Raw genomic sequence first — 21423 nt, forward strand, 5'->3', positions numbered from 1 at the left:
TAGAATGTTAGTTGGAAGACCTGAGGGGAAAAAGACCTTTGAGGAGACCGATAATAGTAAAATGGATTTGAGGGAGTTGGGATATGCTACTAGGGACTGCATTAATTTTTCTCAGGATAGGGACCGATGGCGGGCTTATGTGAGGCCGGCTATGAACCTCCGGGTTCTCTCATTTGTAAGTTTGACAGCAAGAAGGATTTGTTTTCCATTCATTTTATGAATACATAACAATTTAATTTAAACTGACTGAATAAGAGAATTTAATCTTACTAATACTCAAATTTTATGCGTATTAAAGAAACCTAACATTACCAATATATTGAATACCGTACCTCATTTATATTATAGAATACGGTTATGGTTATATTTTAAGAACATTAAACTTATTTCAAAGTTTTTCGTGGCATAAAATCTCAAGTGAACAAGAAGTAGTAATCTAGAAGAACTGGTAAACCTGTCTCGGTTTTGTAAGAGTTCTTTCCACTTTCGGAAGTATTGATTCCAAAATCTTTTGCGAAAACGAAACCTCCTTTTGAATTCAAGATCATTATAAAATTCAAAGCAACCCATGATGTTTCGCAAGTAACGCTTTTGGGCGCAAATTTCCTGCATTTCAATAACTTCCTCGGCCAATTCTTTATAAAAGTTATCAATTTTTAGGTTAAAACTGACATAAGTCAGGGGTTCCCTTGACTTGATGAAGTCTAACTTATTTCATAACATAAGTCGCACTTGAGTCACTATGAATTGCAATAAGTTCAACTTCATGAAGTCAGACTTTGTAAAGTAAAGCTTATAAAATAAGCACGACTTATAATAAGTACGACTTATTTGGACCGAAATCTGCAATTGAGACGAGATTTAAGTTCGACTTATATATAAGTATGACTTATCTCGACTATGAATACCGGCCTAAGTACGACAAAGAAGCTCCAAGCAGGAAGGCAATTTATTCCTGGCACAAGAAATTTGTGGGTACTGGTTGCTTGCGTCCTGAAAAAAAGAGGGTGAATTCTCCTGTAAATTTTGTTTCGTGTAACTGTTCATTCTTTCTCTGTGCCCTTCATATGTAAAAGACCATGTGTATGTGCCAACCAGAGTGCTGCATTGGAGTTAAATCGCTCGCTTGAACTCGGTCGAAAGTCGCACGCTCGAGCGAGGTAAGATCGGTCGTGATACGCTCGTAATAAATAGAAGGACAGTAGAAGGTCATCTTACCGATATGTCTTAATTATCTTGTATGAAAGGCGACAGATAAGATACACATATGTTTTGCTCACACGGTAAAAATAAGGCTTTATTTTCTGCGTTTGTGACAAACGTCTAATGGAACGTACCAAAACAGTAACATGAAGTTATAAATAAAATAGTATGAAAAACTTCGATATACAGTTATTATTCCTAATCAATAATTATTCAATATTTGATTTACCATATATATAATATGATAGGTCCATACATAGTGTTCCGCCTATATACTGCGACAATGTAGAAACGTTTTACAAAATATTATTATATAGCAGTAAATTAATAACAATATTAGTACAGAGGTAACGTCACAGAAAATATAATAAAACGAATAATTATGCTGCACAACTGTTACAGACGCAAAGATTGATACACTAATTATTATTATTATTATTATTATTATTATTATTATTATTATTATTATTATTATTATTAGAAAACTTGATACATTTCTTGCATTATCGTCATTGTGTTCTCCGTTTATAATAATTACATTTACATTCAATAACATCTATCATCTATGGCAAAAACAAAATCATTCCTGTGTGGGGAAAAAAGAAAAACATTTACCTACAACATTTACATTACATTTTAAAGCAAGTTTTGTAGTTGTACTATGGAGAGGTTAGTTAAGCACTGCAAAGTTTTGAAATGATAAACATCTATGATGTTACTACACAGTTCATCACTGTAACAAGAACGAAAGTCTAACGCTCGGCTTATACCGTTCGAGGATTTATCGCTCGCGACAATTTTACCCATCATGCATGTGCGCTACCTATCAGATTATGCTATGAGCTACTTTGCGCTCGAGCGAAAACGTCCGATGCAGACCTCTGGTGCCAACAGTACCACAAAGTATAGAAGAAACCCGAATCACGCAAGTAAAGTTGGTAGGTATTAGATATACACACACACGTAAGCATAGGATTCGAGAAGCTGCCGCTACAGCAACAGAGAATGTATCGCGAAAGGTATGGGAAGAGTGATTACCGTGTGAACATCTGCCAAGTTACATGTGTGTGTTTTTTTTTTTTTTTTTTTGATAAGTCCTGTTACTCTACACTTCGCCTATCGTTTACCATGAAGAGGACGGTCAGCTTGCTGTTTATCTCAGTGATGTCAACTGATGCCCATAGGAGCAAGCGCGCGCTTTAGATCCCAGGAGAGCCTGAGCGCTTTACAGCGGAAAGGAAAGAGACAGACGAAAGATGTAGTATATGCCGCTTGGTCGAACTGTATTCAGGGATGGCCAGCACTGATTCAATGAATAAAGAGAAAAGAACTTATTAAGACTACAGTGGGTGATCAAATTATTAGGGACACTTGGTAAAAGTAGGAATTTCATCTTCAAATTCACATAAAACACAAGTAATTTGGATTTTCTTAACTGGAAAAGCTTTATTACTCTAAATAGTGTTTTATAAACAATAATATTACATATTTAATTGTGTAATAATGAATATGGAATGAAATAAACAAGAAAACTAATATTTTGTCACACATCCCTTTGCAGCAATTACAGTTTTAACTCTATTTGGCATACTAGAAATGCATTGAAGACAATTGTTTTTAATTTATTGGCTGTGATGCCACATATAGATCAGTTTTTCTATAAAAAGATTGTTTATTTGTAATAATTTCTGAATGATTTTGCCTCTTCATTAACCTCCAAATATTTTCAATCGGATTAAGGTCCGGAGAGTTACTAGGCCAATCCAGAACCCTAATTTTGTTATCAGACAGGAATTTTGTCACCTTATTTGCCTTGTGACAGGGCGCAGAGTCGTGAATGAACACAAAATAACCATCTGGAAACCATTCACGGACTTGTGAAAGAAGCCGTTCCTTCAGAACCTTTATGTATTGATATTATCTCATCATTCCTTGAACAAAATACAGGCGACCAGGCCCATGACCACTAATCACAGACCACACCATGATGTTTAGAGGATGTTTAACAGTTTTTTACATAGAAAGGCGCCAATGAGAGATGCTGGAATCAACATATCTTCTATGACAACCCGTCAGAGGATCAAAGAGTTAGGATTCTCATGTCGAACTCCAATCAAGAAACCATTCCTGAAACCATACATAGTGAAGAAGCTCCTCTCTTGGGCAAAGCAGCATCAATTTTGGACTGTGGATGATTGGAAAAAAGTAAGTTGTTTATCATTCACATGATTTCTTTGTTAGTCACAATTTTACTTTGTGCAAATGTGTTTTATGTAGGCCTACTGTTTATTTCTTTTTTCAGGTGTGTTTTTCAGATGAATCTACCATACAGATACTTGCTGACAAATCTGTGTTCGTTAGAAGGCGTAAAATTGAAAAGTACTATAATGACTGTATTATGAAGACTGTTAAACATCCTCTAAGCCTCATGGTGTGGTCTGTGATTAATGGTCATGGTCGTCTATATTTTGTTCAAGGAATGATGAGACAATATCAATACATAAAGGTTCTGAAGGAACGGCTTCTTCCACAAGTCCGTGAATGGTTTCCAGATGGTTATTTTGTGTTCATGCACGACTCTACACCCTGTCACAAGGCAAATAAAATGACAAAATTCCTGTCTGACAACAACATTAAGGTTCTGGATTGGCCTGGTAACTCTCCGGACCTTAATCAGATTGAAAATATTCGGGAGCTAATGAAGAGGCAAATTCATTCAGAAATTATTAAAAATAAACAATCTTTAATAGAAAAACTGATCAATGTGTGGCATCACGGCCAAGAAATTAAAAATAATTGTATCCAATGCATTTCTAGTACGCCAAATAGAGTTAATGCTGTAATTGCTGCAAAGGAATGTTTCACAAAAATATTAGTTTTCTTGTTTATTTCATTCCATATTCACTGTTACACAATTAAATATGTAATATTATTGTTTATAAAACACTATTTAGAGTAATTAAGCTTCTCCAGTTGAGAAAATCCAAATTACTTGTGTTTTATGTGAATTTGAAGATTAAATTCCTACTTTTACCAAGTGTCCCTAATGATTTGATCACCAACTGTATATCCATGTTAATTTTTAGATTTGTCTGAGAAGTATAAGTGTATTATAAGAATTTAAGTTTCAATTTTAATGCTCATTTTTCATGAGTTTCCTTTTTATTCAAAAGCAGTATTTTCTCAGCTTCCTACAGAAAGGTAAAATTTTCAGATATGTTATTTAGTAGCCTTACAAGTACTGAACGATCAGCGCGTCTGGCTGCGAAACCAGGTGGTCCGGGTTCGAATCCCGGTTGGGGCAAGTTATCTGGTTGAGGTTTTTCCGGGGTTTTTCCTCAACCCAATACGAGCAAGTGCTGGGTAACTTTCGGTGCTGGACCCTGGACTTATTTCACCGGCATTATCACCTTCATATCATTCAGACGCTAAATAATCTAGATGTTGATACAGCGTCGTAAAATAACCCAATAAAATAAAAAAATACAAGTACTGAAACAATGTTTTCGTAAATCTAATATATCGTAAATTTGTATTACTGGAGATACGTATTGAACATTTTGAAAATATTCCCATGAAAAACGTTTGTAAGAAAATGAATTAACAAAGGAACTACTGTTACATCATAAACAAAGATACTGAATGTGCCCATGTGTTGTTAGAACGTCAGCTCTTTAGCTTGAGCGGATTTCGAGAAAATAATTTAATATTCTGATGACAGGAAGTTGCGCACCAATATTACCTTAAAAGCATAATGCGGTAAGAGTTTTGTTATGTAATATTAGTTACAGTTGGATCACATACTTAGGTAACTTTGCTTTGTACTGTAATATTGTTTTTTTTAGTTTATTGATTACTTTTATAAGGCTAAAAATACCATCAATATCATTTCCTACTTACCATGTCATATTTAATCTCTTTCTTTGGGATATCACTTTCTTTATAAATGATGTTTCATTCACTTAATATAGTAAAGTTTTACTACTACGAAATTTATGTGAATATTTCTTCTTAACTCTTTATTATGTTATTAATTGCAATATTAAGAAACTGTTGTTAGTACTTTGTTTTACAGACAATATAGGTAATATCAAACAGAAAATAGCCATATAAAATAAAGACATAAAATTTCACGTTCTGTTTGAAGTTTGTAGACCACCGTTTTCTTAATCCAACAGGCTCCTTATTCATATACATAATCTTTGCTCCTACCATACCTAGCGCTTGATGCCCGCGCACGACGTCAAGGTCAGAAAAATACGCTTGCTTTGACATCACTGGTCTACCTCTTCAGAGGTCTCCCTATTAGACTTGCTCCAACAGATCTATTGTCCCTCAGGCTTTCCATTTTGGTTTACAGTCTGGCTATTTCTAAACGTTTTCTGATGTCCACAATCTGACATCTTCTCGATAACGAGATCACAGATCCGGTCTCCTATTACAACTATTGTTCTTGAAATTTTATCTTCATCTCTGTAATAACGTACATTTTGACTTTGATAGACACTATTTTTCTAGGTATCTACTCAGTTGAATCTCCAAGTTTTTATTCTTAATAATTATTGTTTTCTTTCGGCTGTTTCGATTACGGAGTCGATTTCGCAAGTTATGATTGGCTTGACCATGGTTTTGTGTAAATGTTAACCTTGCTCCCAGCAGTCATGTATTGTTCCAGGTTACGTTCCTGATATTCTGAAACCTTTAATCGTTTGTTGCATGACCTAAAAATTTCTCTCATGGAAAATTTCGTCTCCTTGTTGTTTTTGGACCAAACGGTTCCACAAATAACTTAATGTGATGTAATGTAATTCTTTCAATGCTTTACTTGTACATAACTAAATATAAGCTGTGATTTTCAGCCCGAATTGTACTTACGTTCATTGTTATTCCTTTAACTGCATACACTATACATTTCTGAATAATCTTTAAGTAATATAACGCGGTATCTATAGCTAAGAATGAAAATTCGGATATGTTACAAGTATTCAAAACTGCTACTTAAGAAAAATATCACAAGGTTAAAGGAATATATTCTTACTTACAATCAGTACCTTTGATTCTGAATTTTAATTTATAAAATCGTAATAATATAATTTACAGCAAGTATTCTATAAGAGCGGATGAGATGGGATATTTTAACACACAATGAAAGAAAGACACTTCGTAATTTGCATGTAATCCTATAATTTAATTTTGTATGAGGCAGTTTGAGCTGGTGTCACTTCATATTATTATTTTTTCTTAACGCACCATCGTTCACTTCATAAGTTTCATTTCTTTAAATTGCCACAATAGTATATTACGAAACAAGATTAAGAAGTGCTTTTACAAAATTTGGGGAAAAATTTGAAAAACGAGCAGAGCGACATTTCAATTTTCGAGATTTTGTAATGCACTTTACAAATGTGTATTACACAACTCTTTTTGCAGGATCATATTTTTAAAATTGTAAATACAATATATTTTGCAATGAAAATTTAGAGCAATATTATTCCAAAGCCTTCGCAAAACTGCACTGTAATGACAACTAAGTAATAATAAGTGCACTGTAATGGGTCTATTTCAGTACAGTGTTATGTTATGAAGAATGGTTTTCATAGAAACAAGTTTCTGTGTGGGAATTCTAACTTTCAAGACTAACAACAATAGCTGTAAATACAACAAAAACACGATCGTGCAAAAAACACAATGCACTTTTCTTTGGACATCCGTCTTGTACAATTAATGGTAAAATTGAAAATTTTTGCATTTCGTCGATTGTCACCGTCTTTTGTTCCCTTCAGTGCCTGAAACTTATAGATGAAAAAATTTGAGAATTTTATTTTTATCTGGCACCAATATTACATTTATAGGCTAACTCTATTCATTCAAAAAATGTAATCCTCTGAAACCCCACCATGGCTTTTGGGACACGGTGTATTATAAAGTGAACTTCTTTAAAGCAAATGTACTTAATGTACTTGACAGTTGGAATCTAAAAACCAGATACCATATGATATCGCAAAATTCGGGAGTACAGCAACTCTGGAGAAGAAAACTATTTTAGTAGCACAATATACATATGAGTAAATGCGATAAATTGGTAAGTTATCTTAGAGTTTTATGAGTTACTTTTTATCAAATGCTAATGTAGTTTATCTTCATGTTAATTATGATTAAGTGAATTGGCTCGACTCAGAAGAGTGAACAATGTTCAAAATAATGTTATTAATGTTATTATAATATAGTTAAGTAGTTTTATCTTTATGTACTCTACATATTTAAGAGTTGTTTTCAATTATATGAAATTATAATAAACATGTTAATTGGCTAAACAGTAATATAGCCTATTTCGTAAGTCCTTGCAAACTTTTTGAAGTTTTTTCTGACTAATAAACTCACATTATTGGTTATTCTACTTCTATAATTCGAAAAAACCTTTTTTCATGTTATCTTCACAAATAGACATCCACTAATTTTAATAACATTAATTTTATATAATGTGTTTCTTCCTTGGATGAAATGACTTGTATATACAGGACTTTCATTTCAAAATTTCACAGTCTAAATAAGTATTTATTTCAATTAAATTAAATTTAAACAAAGGACACATCAATTTTTATTGAGGATGATATTTAAAACCAGTGTTAACTGCATTTAGCTTTCACCTCCTCACCTCAATTTTGAGTAAATCTGTAATGATTGATTTTGGTGCCAAATGAAAGATCTCGCTAGATATGTCGATTTAAGCCAGACGTATTCATGTAAAACACCAGTAAAATGTAAAAACACATGACGCCGTGTCTCCGAACAGCCACACCGCGATGTTTTTTTTTTTTATATAAATTCATGAAATTTTGCATGCTTGTATTTCGTACTGGAAAATAAATCCTACCTTGAGAACTGTTTTATCATGTAAAGTTCCTTTTCCATTATTAGTATTGTTTCACGTAAAAATAATTAAACTTTACATCCAAAAATCGCAAAAAATATTTCTTACTCATACATTCAACTGATAAGGGCGGATTTATTAATATACTAATTATGAATAAAATAGAGAAGAAAGCATTAAAATATTTAAAATTGTACAAGACATCAGCGAAACAAATGATCCCTACAAAAATTGCACCCTCCCCAATTTAAAAATATAATTTCCCTTAACAATAAAGGTTTTTCGAATTACAAAATTTTCTTATAAAGCTACAAGTATTACCTAATCACTATCAACTTCCAGAGCAAGATTAATTCATAACATATGTAGAAATTAAATTTCTAATTTTGCTAAATTTATACTACCGAAAGGTTTATATACCTAATTAAATTTTGCACCCTTAAAATAGTACCAAAATTAGTTATGAGTAAATGCAAAACAAATATTTCAAACTTGTATGAAAAGTCAGATTACCAAGTATCGGTATGAGTCACGCAGACTTACCCTTGAACTTAGAGATAGGCTACGACAGTTCTACTGTTTGATAGAGGACTAAATAAAGATTACAAAATTGCCTGTAGCTAAAAATTCAATTTTTGGGAGTTACGATAGTATTATTCTAGGGGTGCGATGTGGAAATTACACTTTCATATAACAGTGGCAATGGGTTTTATAAAAAGGAAAATGGTACTGGATTCAGGACATTCACCAGGTATCTTCTTGCATAATTCACATGTGGGTGCCTACACGTTGATAAATAATGACTAACGATAGAAACCATCGAGCGCAGAAGAAGCATTAATAAACTGTAAGCCGATAATTACATAGTTGGAATTCTCCATACGATAGAATTTGATCGTCAAAGAAGTGACTTCTGGAATCTCGCACCTCCATTTATAAGTCACAAAAAATTCATATCATTAACTGACATGTAGATAGCTCCCTTTAGATTTTTGCAATAACGTCTCTTCCTGAATTTAATTTCAATTTCATTTTTATAGATTCAGAATTTAAGTTCAAAACATTGTCGAAACCGAGATCAAGACATCGATATCAAAAATAACTGAAGTTCAGAACATAGCCGCAACCGAGATCAAGACATTAATATCCAAAATAACTGAAGTCAGAACATAGTCGCAACCGAGATCAAGACATCGATATCAAAAATAACTGAAGTTCAGAACATAGTCGCAACCGAGATCAAGACATCGATATGCAAAATAACTGAAGTCAGAACATAGTCGCAACCGAGATCAAGACATCGATATGCAAAATAACTGAAGTTCAGAACATAGTCGCAACCGAGATCAAGACATCGATATGCAAAATAACTGAAGTTCAGAACATAGTCGCAACCGAGATCAAGACATCGATATGCAAAATAACTGAAGTCAGAACATAGTCGCAACCGAGATCAAGACATCGATATGCAAAATAACTGAAGTCAGAACACAGTCGCAACCGAGATCAAGACATCGATATGCAAAATAACTGAAGTCAGAACATAGTCGCAACCGAGATCAAGACATCGATATGAAAAATAACTGAAGTCAGAACATAGTCGCAACCGAGATCAAGACATCGATATGCAAAATAACTGAAGTCAGAACATAGTCGCAACCGAGATCAAGACATCGATATGCAAAATAACTGAAGTTCAGAACATAGCCGCAACCGAGATCAAGACATCGATATGCAAAATAACTGAAATTCAGAACATAGTCGCAACAGAGATCAAGACATCGATATGCAAAATAACTGAAGTCAGAACATAGCCGCAACAGAGATCAAGACATCGATATGCAAAATAACTGAAGTCAGAACATAGTCGCAACCGAGATGAAGACATCGATATGCAAAATAACTGAAGTACAGAACATAGCCGCAACAGAGATTTATACAAATTACTTCTACGGTGTTCAGAAATAGTATTAAATTAGTAGAGTAACAAACATTTCTGTTTTCAGAGAAATCCATCTGGAATACTTGCATTAAAGGCCTTTGTACTTACCAGTAAATGAACTCTCTGCAAGGTCGGTCAGCGAACCTGAAATTAGGAAAAAATAAATTTGATTATACGCAAATAAAATGTAATTGGTTAGTTCCTGCTCAATACTACAACGAAATGCGACATACTTCGTCAAAGAACATAAATAATTCGTCGCGAATACGATCTGAAGGTGGCGGACACGAGATCGAAGCGCCGCCAATCTCTTTGAGGGTGTCGCTACGTAGGGTTGTTGACCCTCGGCGAAGAACACGGAAGCTTATGAAAGCTTAAAATAAGCGAGACTATGTGACATATAAGGCACTGTAAAGGCCTAGTTATTCAGTGATGAAACCTGGGGCCTACGTGAAGCTCCTCGCAAAGCTGCGTGAGGTTATCTTCTCCTCGTATACCCAAATCATCGAGATGGGTGAGTTTCACACAATTTTATTTTATTCATACAATATTTATTAGGCATTATCACTCGATTTATTACTGTTTAAGAATAAATATATTTATTTTCATGTTGCTATGGCAACTTTAACATTGTCTTTGTATTCTGATGAAAAACTGTCTCTTCGTTAGTGCGAAAGCTTCTCGTTTTGTTCCACATCATAAACATAAAACATCTTAATGAATATTTTGCATTTGTATTAGGTGTATATCGGGTGAACAATTTATCTCCCTACCGGGAAACGGCAATTTTTATATCGGCGAGAGCACTCACACACGCTGGTTATGGAGACAGCGCTGTATCCATGATTCGACAAACCACGAACTATTCATGTAAAATATTATTACATATAAGTAGTTATTACTTTATTCAACCAAATTAAGAAGAGAGATTCTAAAAGTGTCTTCTGTCATCGGGCCTTGATTTTGTGTGCGGCTTTTAAAAAGAGTGCATAGCGGAGTAATTGATCCTAATGTTCTATTTCCAGACAAGGACTATACTGCAATTTGTAGACTACTTATGCCCTCCACATATCTCCCGATTTTACTCCTCTTCCAAAGGAAATCATAGTACTTTTATGTCCACATAAAAATTTATCTGCTTTTGCCGGATTTCAACCTGTAAATGGGGTATAAGCACCAGACCAATTAGGATAGCAATGCGAAATTCTTAAATATAAATAAATAAATAAATAAATAAATAAATAAATAAATAAATAAATAAAAATATATATAATAAGGTAAAGTTGCCTATTTCCGTGATACCCCTAATCCCGTGATACTTTTTTTTAAATTGAATGTCAGTCAAAGCTTTGCCGTTCGACCATAGCGCCAGACATCTTTCTTGAAAGAGTGCATTTTTCGCCTACTTTTGAGACATCGGTGAACTTCCTAGCAAGATACCCTACCCCGTGACAGTCAATGGAAAAAACGTATCATGGAATTAGGCAACTTTACCCTAAATACAATCAAATGGTCCTATATGGCTCTTTTCAGTCCACTTGAGTATTAGTTCATTTTCATTCTTGTATAATAATATTTTTGCGCATATTCAAACCACTGGAAAGCCTCCAAAATAAATCTATAAATGTGTTTATTATATTAGGTTGATGTAAAAATTCGTAGCTTTTTCGTTGTGACAAGTTTTTATTTTTGATGAATTGAAGGCATAAATTAATCAGTGATGTATATGTTGCGCGGTAAAAGGGGATAAGTTATAAACTGCAAGTCTTCAGTACAGGAAAAGCTATGTTTGAAATGGGGACCAATATCATTATAAAGAGCTGGAAACATGATGCTCTATATAATTATGGAAGAGGATAAACGTGTGCCCTTTATACCATTTGATGAATTACAAAGAGTTCCTATGCAGTCCGGTCCCACTCCAAATTCTGCGTAACAAAATCTGTTGGTGGGCGGCGAGTGGTCGTGCGCCGGAGTACGGAAAAGTCCGTGCACGCTTCCTTACGTAGACCGGCTCCACTCCAGCCCTAACCGCTTAGCTTCCTCCGGACGAGCGCTCCGCACTACCATCATTAACTCGACGAAACTTTACTGCCTGGGATCGGTCTGCATAGGAACTCTCTGTATTTTTTCTTGTATTCACGTGGAGGTCGTGACTCAAAGGCACCATGTCTGACTTTCGACCTTTTACCGCAACCATAGATATATTCTCTTACATTATCTATGACTCTGCCAACGCTGGAATAGTTTTTCGATTTCATGTCTGAAGAAATCTGCAGGTTTGGAGCTAAGTCGTCAACCCAAGTATGTGAAAAATCTCCGTTATCAAAGGAGTTTCCCTTGAAAATTGTTGAGTATAGAATGTAAAAGAGGAAATGCGAGGGCGTAAGATCAGAAGAATATGGGGAATGTACCCAGTAGAATCATCTCCCAATTAAGCTCCTGGATAGCTGCTTTTATCATGTTAGCCGAGTATGGCCCTTACATCATCGTGTTACAGCAGCGCTTGATGCAGTGTTCCCAGTCGTTTTTCTTGAATTGCAAGGCGTCTGACAAGCAAACAAACATTCTCATGGGGACAGATAAAAATGTTATTTTTTTCCACCATGTTAAAATGTCAAAATGACTGCTTATACAAATTTTAGCCACTCGAACGCAATTACGAGGCCATCTAGATGTTTCCCTGGGACCGTTAACAGGAAGAAAATACAATTTCATGGAAAGATTTATTGGAATAGATACAGCAATTGTTGAGCTATTTTTCAACATATTTCCCACCGGAACTGAGATATTTGCCATACCGTGGGATTAAAAGAGAGGTGCAGACACAACACTCCAAATAACAAATGACAAACGATAAACAATCTCCTAACAACGCAGCGTTCTGATGACGAACAAAAACGCTGCGAACTTATAGATCAACTAAGTACTAATTTTTATTCAAAGAAATCATATGAATTCGAAATGGAATACACAACGTAAAATGAAGCGAGGGATATAAAATTGATATGACAAGATATGACAAAGTTGAGTAGAAAATTAAAGTCAGACACTCATAGGCAGAATTGTACGTACTGTACATCCTTGCCCAAAAGTCTACGGTAAAAATATATGTTAAGAATTTTGGTGAGTTGCACTTATAAAAAATTGTAATATACATACAAAATAAAGGCGATACATTGCGTCTGGACCTATATAGACACCATGCAATTCGAACTTATCTGACCGGTGTGCTTAGTATATTAACATACTCCGCCTAAGAAGAAGTCTACGGAAATGCCGACAATGGAAGTAATAGGTTCATTAAGAGGAGAGGATGGTATTTTTTTTAACTTTTTTCCTATGTGGTGTAAAATATTAATTTTTTGTATGTAGAGAGCTCATAGCTGTAGGAACTCAACCAAATATAAATATTTTGAAAAAAATTATTTGGGGGCCCGAATTTGAAAAAAAAAAATATGTCCAATGCAGGATTGTACTACAAACCGATATGTCTAAACCGTTTTTAAAGATAGATTCAAACTGTTTTTTTGCAATGTAGGCCTATTTGCAAAAGCATGTTCTACAAACTATCTGTAACAGAATTTTGGTATTAGTTCCTACGTTTGTAAAATAAACAATTAAAATCTAATAACAATTTTCTGATTTCCTTTCTTGCAAACAAACGGACGTATTTTTTAAATGAAATCAATTAAGAAAATTCTGTTACTGAGAAAAGTTTCCTAATAGTCCAAATAATGTGTGCTCTAAATTTCATGCATGTATCTTTAATAGTTCAGAAATTATATCCATTTTTGTCTGGCAATGTAGCAAAAGAAATGAAGTTATTGGAAACCGATAAAAGTGGGCATGTGATTTAAAAATCCATAGCGCAGGAAGTTTAAAAATGACGTCTCAACATCCGATAAGGGCACAAATAACCACAAAATGTTATGCAATGCATTCCACACATATCAAAGAGTATTTTAAAGAAAACATATTCTTTTTTTTAATTTAATTTACCGGAAACAACAATAAAAGTGGGCGAGTGATTTAAAAATCCATAACGCAGGAAGTTTAAATATGGCGACTCAACATCCGATAAGGGCACAAATATCCACAAAATGTTATGCTATGCATTCCACACATATCACAGAGTATTTTAAAGATTTTTTTTTTAATTTACTCATTTTTCACCAAAAAATACCATCCTCTCCCCTTAACATATTCGCCATTAGTGAACCTTTGTCTCAGGAGATGATCACTGATCTCCACCATCAGGTTCAAGACATACAAATCACAGCCTGAAAACGTACACGAGGAGAAGCGGAAAATTTGTGTTCCATCCATCCCGCATTGTGAAGATAGACATAATCTTAATGATATCAGTGTCACAGGATTTATGTTTGGAGTGAGAGGAACGATGCCTAATTTCTCGCACCAATTGTGTAAGACCCTAAGGCTGCACAACTTTTCTTGCTAAATAACCTGGCCCTCTCGGTGACTAAAGAGTGAATCAAACTCTTACGAAATCACCTATTTTTTAACTCATTACACTAAAAGAACTGATGCACCATTATTATTTATTATAACTTTCAATGTTTCTTTTTGTTTGCTTGTTTGTTTGTCACTTCTCTAACTCAGTTAACCTTCACTGTTTATTTTTATTTGTGTCCTATTTTCTTTTTTCTACTTTGTCTAATGTCAGCCTCTGATTTGAAAATGTTTCGATAAATAAATAAAAACATAAGAAAAATATTACTATAGAACCAGTTGTTTCACTAGTTGACCGCTTTTTATGTAAGGAGATAGTTCAATATCAGGAACCTACAGAATATTTAAGAGAAGTATAGGGTCGGTTTTCTTTTTGTGTTCTGGTTTTCTCTCGATGTTATAGAAATATAATCGCGTCACTTCCCATGGAATATATGTAGTTTAGAACAGTGGTATTCAATCTATGGTACGCGTACCGCCAGGGGTACGCGGGATTGTCTCAAGAGATACACATCCCACTGAGCTCCTCACTACGTATGTAAAATGCTGATATATTTTATTATATTCCCATAATTAATGCAGTTTACAAATTGTCTTTTTTTGTTATTTTTCATATAATTTACAATGCAGTTCAAGAGTGTGAAGTTAAAAAATGTATTTTAGGGGTACGCCAGTAAAAAAGATTGAATACCACTGGTTTAGAAGGTCCGTTAAAAATTTAATCGACACTTAAGAAAGTAAGTTAAAGATCGCTTCCCCGAACTTCATTTACTACATCATTGAAATTGTTTGAAAGATAGAGCAAATAAGAAATCCAAGAACAAATTTATAAGTTAATGACGGTTCCTGTGCTGATGTTCTGAGCGGATGATTGGATATTAACGGAAACAATAGAATAATTCAATCTAGCAAAATGAATACCCTACCGTTAGGATGGTAGCTGGAGTAGCATTGCGCGATTGAAGCTAAAGTGAAGATATGACAGAAATTTAAAAAGTGAAATATAGAGAGAAAATAGCAAATCTAAAGATGTTCAGAGCGGATGATTGGATATTAACGGAAACAATAGAATAATTCAATCTAGCAAAATGAATACCATACCGTTAGGATGGTAGCTGGAGTAGCATTGCGTGATCAAAATTGAAGTTAAAATATGATAGAAATTTTGAACGTTAAATATAAATGAGATCGCAATGTAATATAAAGAAATTACTTTAAAAAATAATATAAGATGAATACTTTTCCAATTACATCTTATATTATAAACCGGAGATAAAAAGGAATATAGAAAACAAAGAAAGAAATAAGTGGTCTATAAGTAACTAAAATAGAAAATATTAAAAAGGATAGTACACGCGAAAGATGCAATCCAAAGAGATGAAAATGAATAAGATATATGGAATTATAAGAGCATTTTTGCTCCTGTACTATTGAATTCAGACGAACTGAACCTAATAAATCTATATCAAAACAACATTTGAACACAGCTGCAATAAGAACATAGAATATAAATACCCAATAAGACACGCCACTGTAGACTGAGAAGCAGACAGGTAAGAAAATAATGTAAACTAAAAGAAATAAAGTAACGCTGGAAGCAATATACGAGACAAAGAAATTTCCAAAAAGTATTCGCCCAAAAGAAGAAATAGGTCTGTTTGATCTATGAATAATGGAGGCACACTGAGCACTGTATGAAAACAGACTATTAATTGGTTTGCTAAAATGATGGAGTACAAGAAAAATAATAAGAGAAAACAAGAATGGAATACGGAACTACATGTTGGGATCCCTATAGAATATATCAGATAAATTCCTTAGAAAGAATCCGGTATAGGGCAGCTAAATTTGTTAAAGGTAAAAGAGAAGATGGAAACGATACGATAAAAGAACTTAAACGGGAAACTTTGGAAAACAGACGTAGGAAAACTAGAATAACATCATTGTATAGAGCACATCTAGGTTAGAAAGCATGGTTAGACATAACGGCTCGGTTAGAAAAGCCAACGTACTATGGTAGGAACGATCATGATTTTAAGATCAAATGTAGGAAACAGAAAACGGATGTAGGTAAATTCTCATTTTTAAATAGAACTATAAATGATTGGAATGACCTACCTGCAGCGGTCTTTGAGGGCTGTCCTTCCTTAAGGAGATTCAAGAATAACTTAAAAAGTTGTGTATAAAGTGAAAATTAAAATTAAGGTGACATTTAACATTTAATTTTTTAAGGTGACATGTATTTATTTAGCTTGACGAGTTACTTCCTTGGTTTGAATTGTAAATTACTTAAAAACAGCGTGTAAGAGGGCCTTAGACTAGAAATGTTTGCTTAAATGTAGTTCTGTTTATAAGTATGCATAAGGGTGTAATTATTTGACTTATTTGAACTGCTGTATCAGTGAAGCGAGGTGAGTCAGTGAAGTTATGGTTTTACAGTACAGTAAATAGTTCCGATCAGTGATAATTTATAGCGCCAATAAAATGTGTTCTATAGTGTCAGTGAAATGTGTTCTATAGTGTCAGTGAAATGTGTCCTAAAGTGTCAGTGAAATGCGTCATAGTGCCACTACAGTGAGTGAGATGAGAGTAAAGTGAAAGACTATTGAAACTTATGTAGGGCTTATACATATGTAGGTTGTATTGTAAAATTAGGTATTTTATTTATGTTTTAATATTAATTGTAATTATTGTGTTAAATTGTATTGTGTATTCCTATTGTATTGTGTATATAATTGTATTGTGTATTGTAAATTTTATTATGTATTGTTTATGATTTTATTATGTATTGTTTATCATTTTATTTTGTATTGTTTATATTGTGTATACCACTGCCACCGGGTGCTTGCCCACTTGCAGTGTAAATAAATACATACATACAAGGCATTTCTTTCCGTCAGAATATAATTTTATTTTCTGCATCGTAGCTACTGTACATCACGACTTTAAGTACCCCTGCACTAAGTTTATTAACGTCATTCAGTTCAGTAGCAATGCCTTCCTTTATTGAAAAAAGTAGTTCATACAAGATCGATATTGCGTCTTTTTTTGTAATTATGCAACCTGAAAGTCCCAGCGATGTCGCGTGTGATAATCAAGTATGAAAATTATCACCGGTAATAAGTTGGATCCGAATTAGATATCGATCTCACGTTGGGCGCCGACCGGACGTATGTTACGTCATCATCGTGGTCCATTATCGCCATGGCAACATAAACAAAAATCAATTTTCGCATTTTTTTTTTTTCAAGCTGGAACCCTCAGATTCAATGAAGAACACAAGCTTCGTGACATTTTGGAATCAATAGTCTATGCAGAAACAAATTAATAATTTTGTAAATATCACGAACTGTATCAATATGATTCAATTTTCCAATTTATGGTAAAAATTATATTCTCTTTAATTATTGAAATAATTTGAACAGCTAATATGTCATCACCAAAATTTTACCAAAACACAGAAGTTAATTTCTTTTTTTATGATCATGGTTATTATCCGATAACCAGGTAATAATTTATTCATATTTTCTGTAATAGCCGTCTATATGCTTATCAAGTACAATATAGTTATTAAATACTATAGTAGGGGAGACTCGGCTAATTCCGCAATATTAAGAAGTAAATCTATCATATTTTTATCAAAATGTTTATTGAAAAATATTATCAAGGTATATACACATGGACGAAAACTTTCATTACCAAATGAGATAAAGAGACCTATTAAAATGCAAATATATTTAGTTGTACATACATTACAGTTGAAAAATAACAACTCGGGTAATTCCGCAACAGTGCGGATAAATCCGCAATAGGACGTGGGTAATTCCGCAGTAGTAAATAATTATGAAATACATTATGAAAGTAATATAAAAGGAACAATTTATATGTAACAATGCTCTCTTTCTTCACAGCTGTGTAGCAAAACACGAAAAACAGGCAACTTTCGATGTTTCACTGTATTGCCGACAGAGGTGTCGACCAATATCCTTGATTTTCTTCTATAGTATTGCAGAGGACATACCTCCTGTTGACAGCCTCTCAAAACTTACGTTTGTGCGAGATCGTGCGTATTTGCTTGGTTTCCGCACAAAACCAATCCGCGGAAAGTGTGAAATTCCACATTCAGTATTCCCAACCTAACACACATAACAATTTCCCTCTTCTTACCGCTTAAGTGACATATTGATTTTACTGCTTTAGGCTTTTAACATATTATTTTTAGAGACGTTCAATATAGTAATAAAATTATAAATTGGAAACTTACCACTGCAATTTCACCTAAATTGCACTGTTAATTATTGTTTTTAAATATTTGCAAAAATTAAGTAAACTCTACAACTACATTAAAGTTACTGCATTCGTGATGCAAGTAACATGAAGGAAGCCGTGAAAAAATCAACAAGATTCCAGATGCCGATGTTATTACTGCAATATGTTATATAAATAATATTGTTAAAATATTAAATTGAAAAATAAATCATTACACAACCTTACCGTTTGTTTTAAGTTCGCATTTATAGACTGGGGAAAAAAAAGACAGACGTATATCACGGCCTGCTGGAGTAAACACAGAAAACATTTTAAAGCAACAATGTTGAAAATAGATATTTTTGTTTTGCAAATTTGCCGTCATTGAACAGAAACCAAGATGGAGATTTCATTGCAACTAATTAGAAATTCGTCTTTCAGGTATGTAATAAACGATCTTCGCACAAAATAATGTACGATACACGAGCGGTATGTTTTCTTTCAATTCTCGGAAATTGAAAAAGCTCAACTACGTTTCGCTTTTTCAAACTTTTCCTCGAACATGAAAACTTCAACATACCGTTCTTGTAACGCATATTACTATTACGCTATTGTAAAGCCGCAGTAAAATCATATATGCATTACTGCGGAATTAGCCGATTTTCCCCTACATTTAATAGATTAACGGTTTCGGCAATATTTGCATCTTAAGATCTATAACAATAACCTAGCTAAAATGTCAGTGGAGTCCAATACAGCCGATAGGAACTGAATATACGTCATCACTACTGTCGGCTGGGGAGACACGCGACAACTAAAAAATATTTGTAAGCAAAATGCACGGACCAAGGATGCCTATCCTGATATAGCTAGTTTATCCGAACCTTACTTACAAAGGACTGATACAGCCTATTTTGATTACCTTCGAAAGGGATTTGAGACAAAAAAAAGCTCCTGTACGGAAATGCAATTTTAGAACAATATTAGCACTTAAAGTCCACACCTTTGGAGTAACGGTTAGCGCGTCTAGCCGCGAAACCAGGTGGCCCGGGTTCGATTCCCGATTGGGGAAAGTTACCTGTTTTGAGGTTTTTTCCGGGGTTTTCCCTCAACCCAATATGAGCAAATGCTGGGTAACTTTCGGTGTTGGACCCCGGACTCATTTCACCGGCATTATCATCTTCATCTCATTCAGACGCTAAATAACCTAAGATGTTGATAAAGCGTCGTAAAATAACCTACTAAAATAAAAAAAGCACTTAAAATTTTTGTCATAAGATTTGATTTCCTCCAAAATAACATGCCTAGTAATTTTAGTACGTGCAGGATACGAAAGAAATTGCACATGTTTTGCAGTTCAAATACTGCTACTTTTGTATCTGTGGCACATTATTAAATCTGATGTGAACGAACGCTTAAAAAAAATACAAAGAGAACTGTCGTTGGTATGAAGTTCGCGTCAAATGCGGTAGTTCGCATCATAAAGAGCAGGAAGGAATACCATCCCACAGGCAAAACAAAGATATGTTTTCTAACACTATACTTCGTTCCACAATGTCTGACAGGAGAAATACACATTCCCGGCAGAGAAGGAGAGAAGTATACTGGGTGTTCATTTCAAAGTGTGTCATGACGTCACTGTTGATGAGTCAGCGATTGGAAGCGAGTTTCAGCTTTTGTGTCAGAGAAGTTACCCATTAATCAAGGGGTTCAATCTGAACTTGAGAACGTGTACGGTATAACTTGAACGTCGTAGCAACAGATGGCGGTCTGTACGGTCTGTGTGCGACCATAACCTCTTTCGAACTGTGTTTTGCGCGGGCCAAGTCGTACGCAGGTTATTTGTTATCATCGGTTGCGTACGGCAACATTCCACAACACAAATCAAATGCTCCGTGTCCATGTTGACCGTCGAAGTTAATGTCAACAAATAGTGTACGTAAGTAATCGTCTTAACCCTCTCCCCATATCCCGACAGTAAGAAAAAACTCACCTCAGTACATGTTTCGAAACAGTTCACATTCCTGCCAGTATCGGCGTTACCGTACTTATCGGTAAGTACTCTTCTGAATGAACGCCGTACTTGGTAGGCAACATCTCTGGCAGATAAGTAATACACCTCTGCGGAAATGTAGGAAGATTGAATTCTCTAGGCTCATCAACTAGCCACGTGACGGCATACAATGAGCCATGACACACTTTGAACTGAACACCCAGTAATTGCTATTCAACCAATGGCAGAGGTCTCATCCCACGCTTGTCTTGAAGTTGGGCGGTCTGAACGTTCTACCTCAGCTCATTGTGGAACGAAGTATAGTTCCATATCTCAATCGCCTCTTCAGTTATCGAAAACTATCGTATTTCTAGTCACTCTTTTAATATAAACGAAAGGCAAAATTTAATGACGTCACACTACTGACAGTCTCGTTGCAGAATATGTCCCCGAAGCGGCTGCTGCTGGCAGGGATTCTCATCATCACGGTCGGCGCGGTCCTGGGTTGGTACGCGCTACCCAAGATGATCTACGGGCAGATAGCTTCAGTGAGTTATGGAATAAACCACAGCTTCAACTAGAAATAGTTCCTTTTTAGAGTCACTGACATACGATTTCTCTATAGTGAAATATTAATCCCCATTTTGCACTTAAAAGACAAATTGACATTGTAGCATGAAGAAATAAAAATAA

The 21423-nt window shown here is 34.5% G+C and overlaps 1 protein-coding gene across 1 annotated transcript in view; it reads left to right on the forward strand.

Annotated features, from left to right (window-relative positions):
* The first annotated feature begins 10448 nt into the window (after positions 1–10448).
* LOC138708553 (uncharacterized) overlaps positions 10449–21423 on the forward strand; it is a 77660-nt gene continuing 66685 nt past the window's right edge. Inside the window, exons 1-2 of the mRNA XM_069838668.1 lie at positions 10449–10530; positions 21160–21278. Coding sequence (XP_069694769.1) covers positions 10449–10530; positions 21160–21278 — 201 coding nt within the window. The remainder of the gene's footprint in view (positions 10531–21159; positions 21279–21423) is intronic.

This window comes from Periplaneta americana, chromosome 11 (assembly GCF_040183065.1).
Source record: "Periplaneta americana isolate PAMFEO1 chromosome 11, P.americana_PAMFEO1_priV1, whole genome shotgun sequence".
Classification (NCBI taxonomy): Eukaryota; Metazoa; Arthropoda; class Insecta; order Blattodea; family Blattidae; genus Periplaneta; species Periplaneta americana.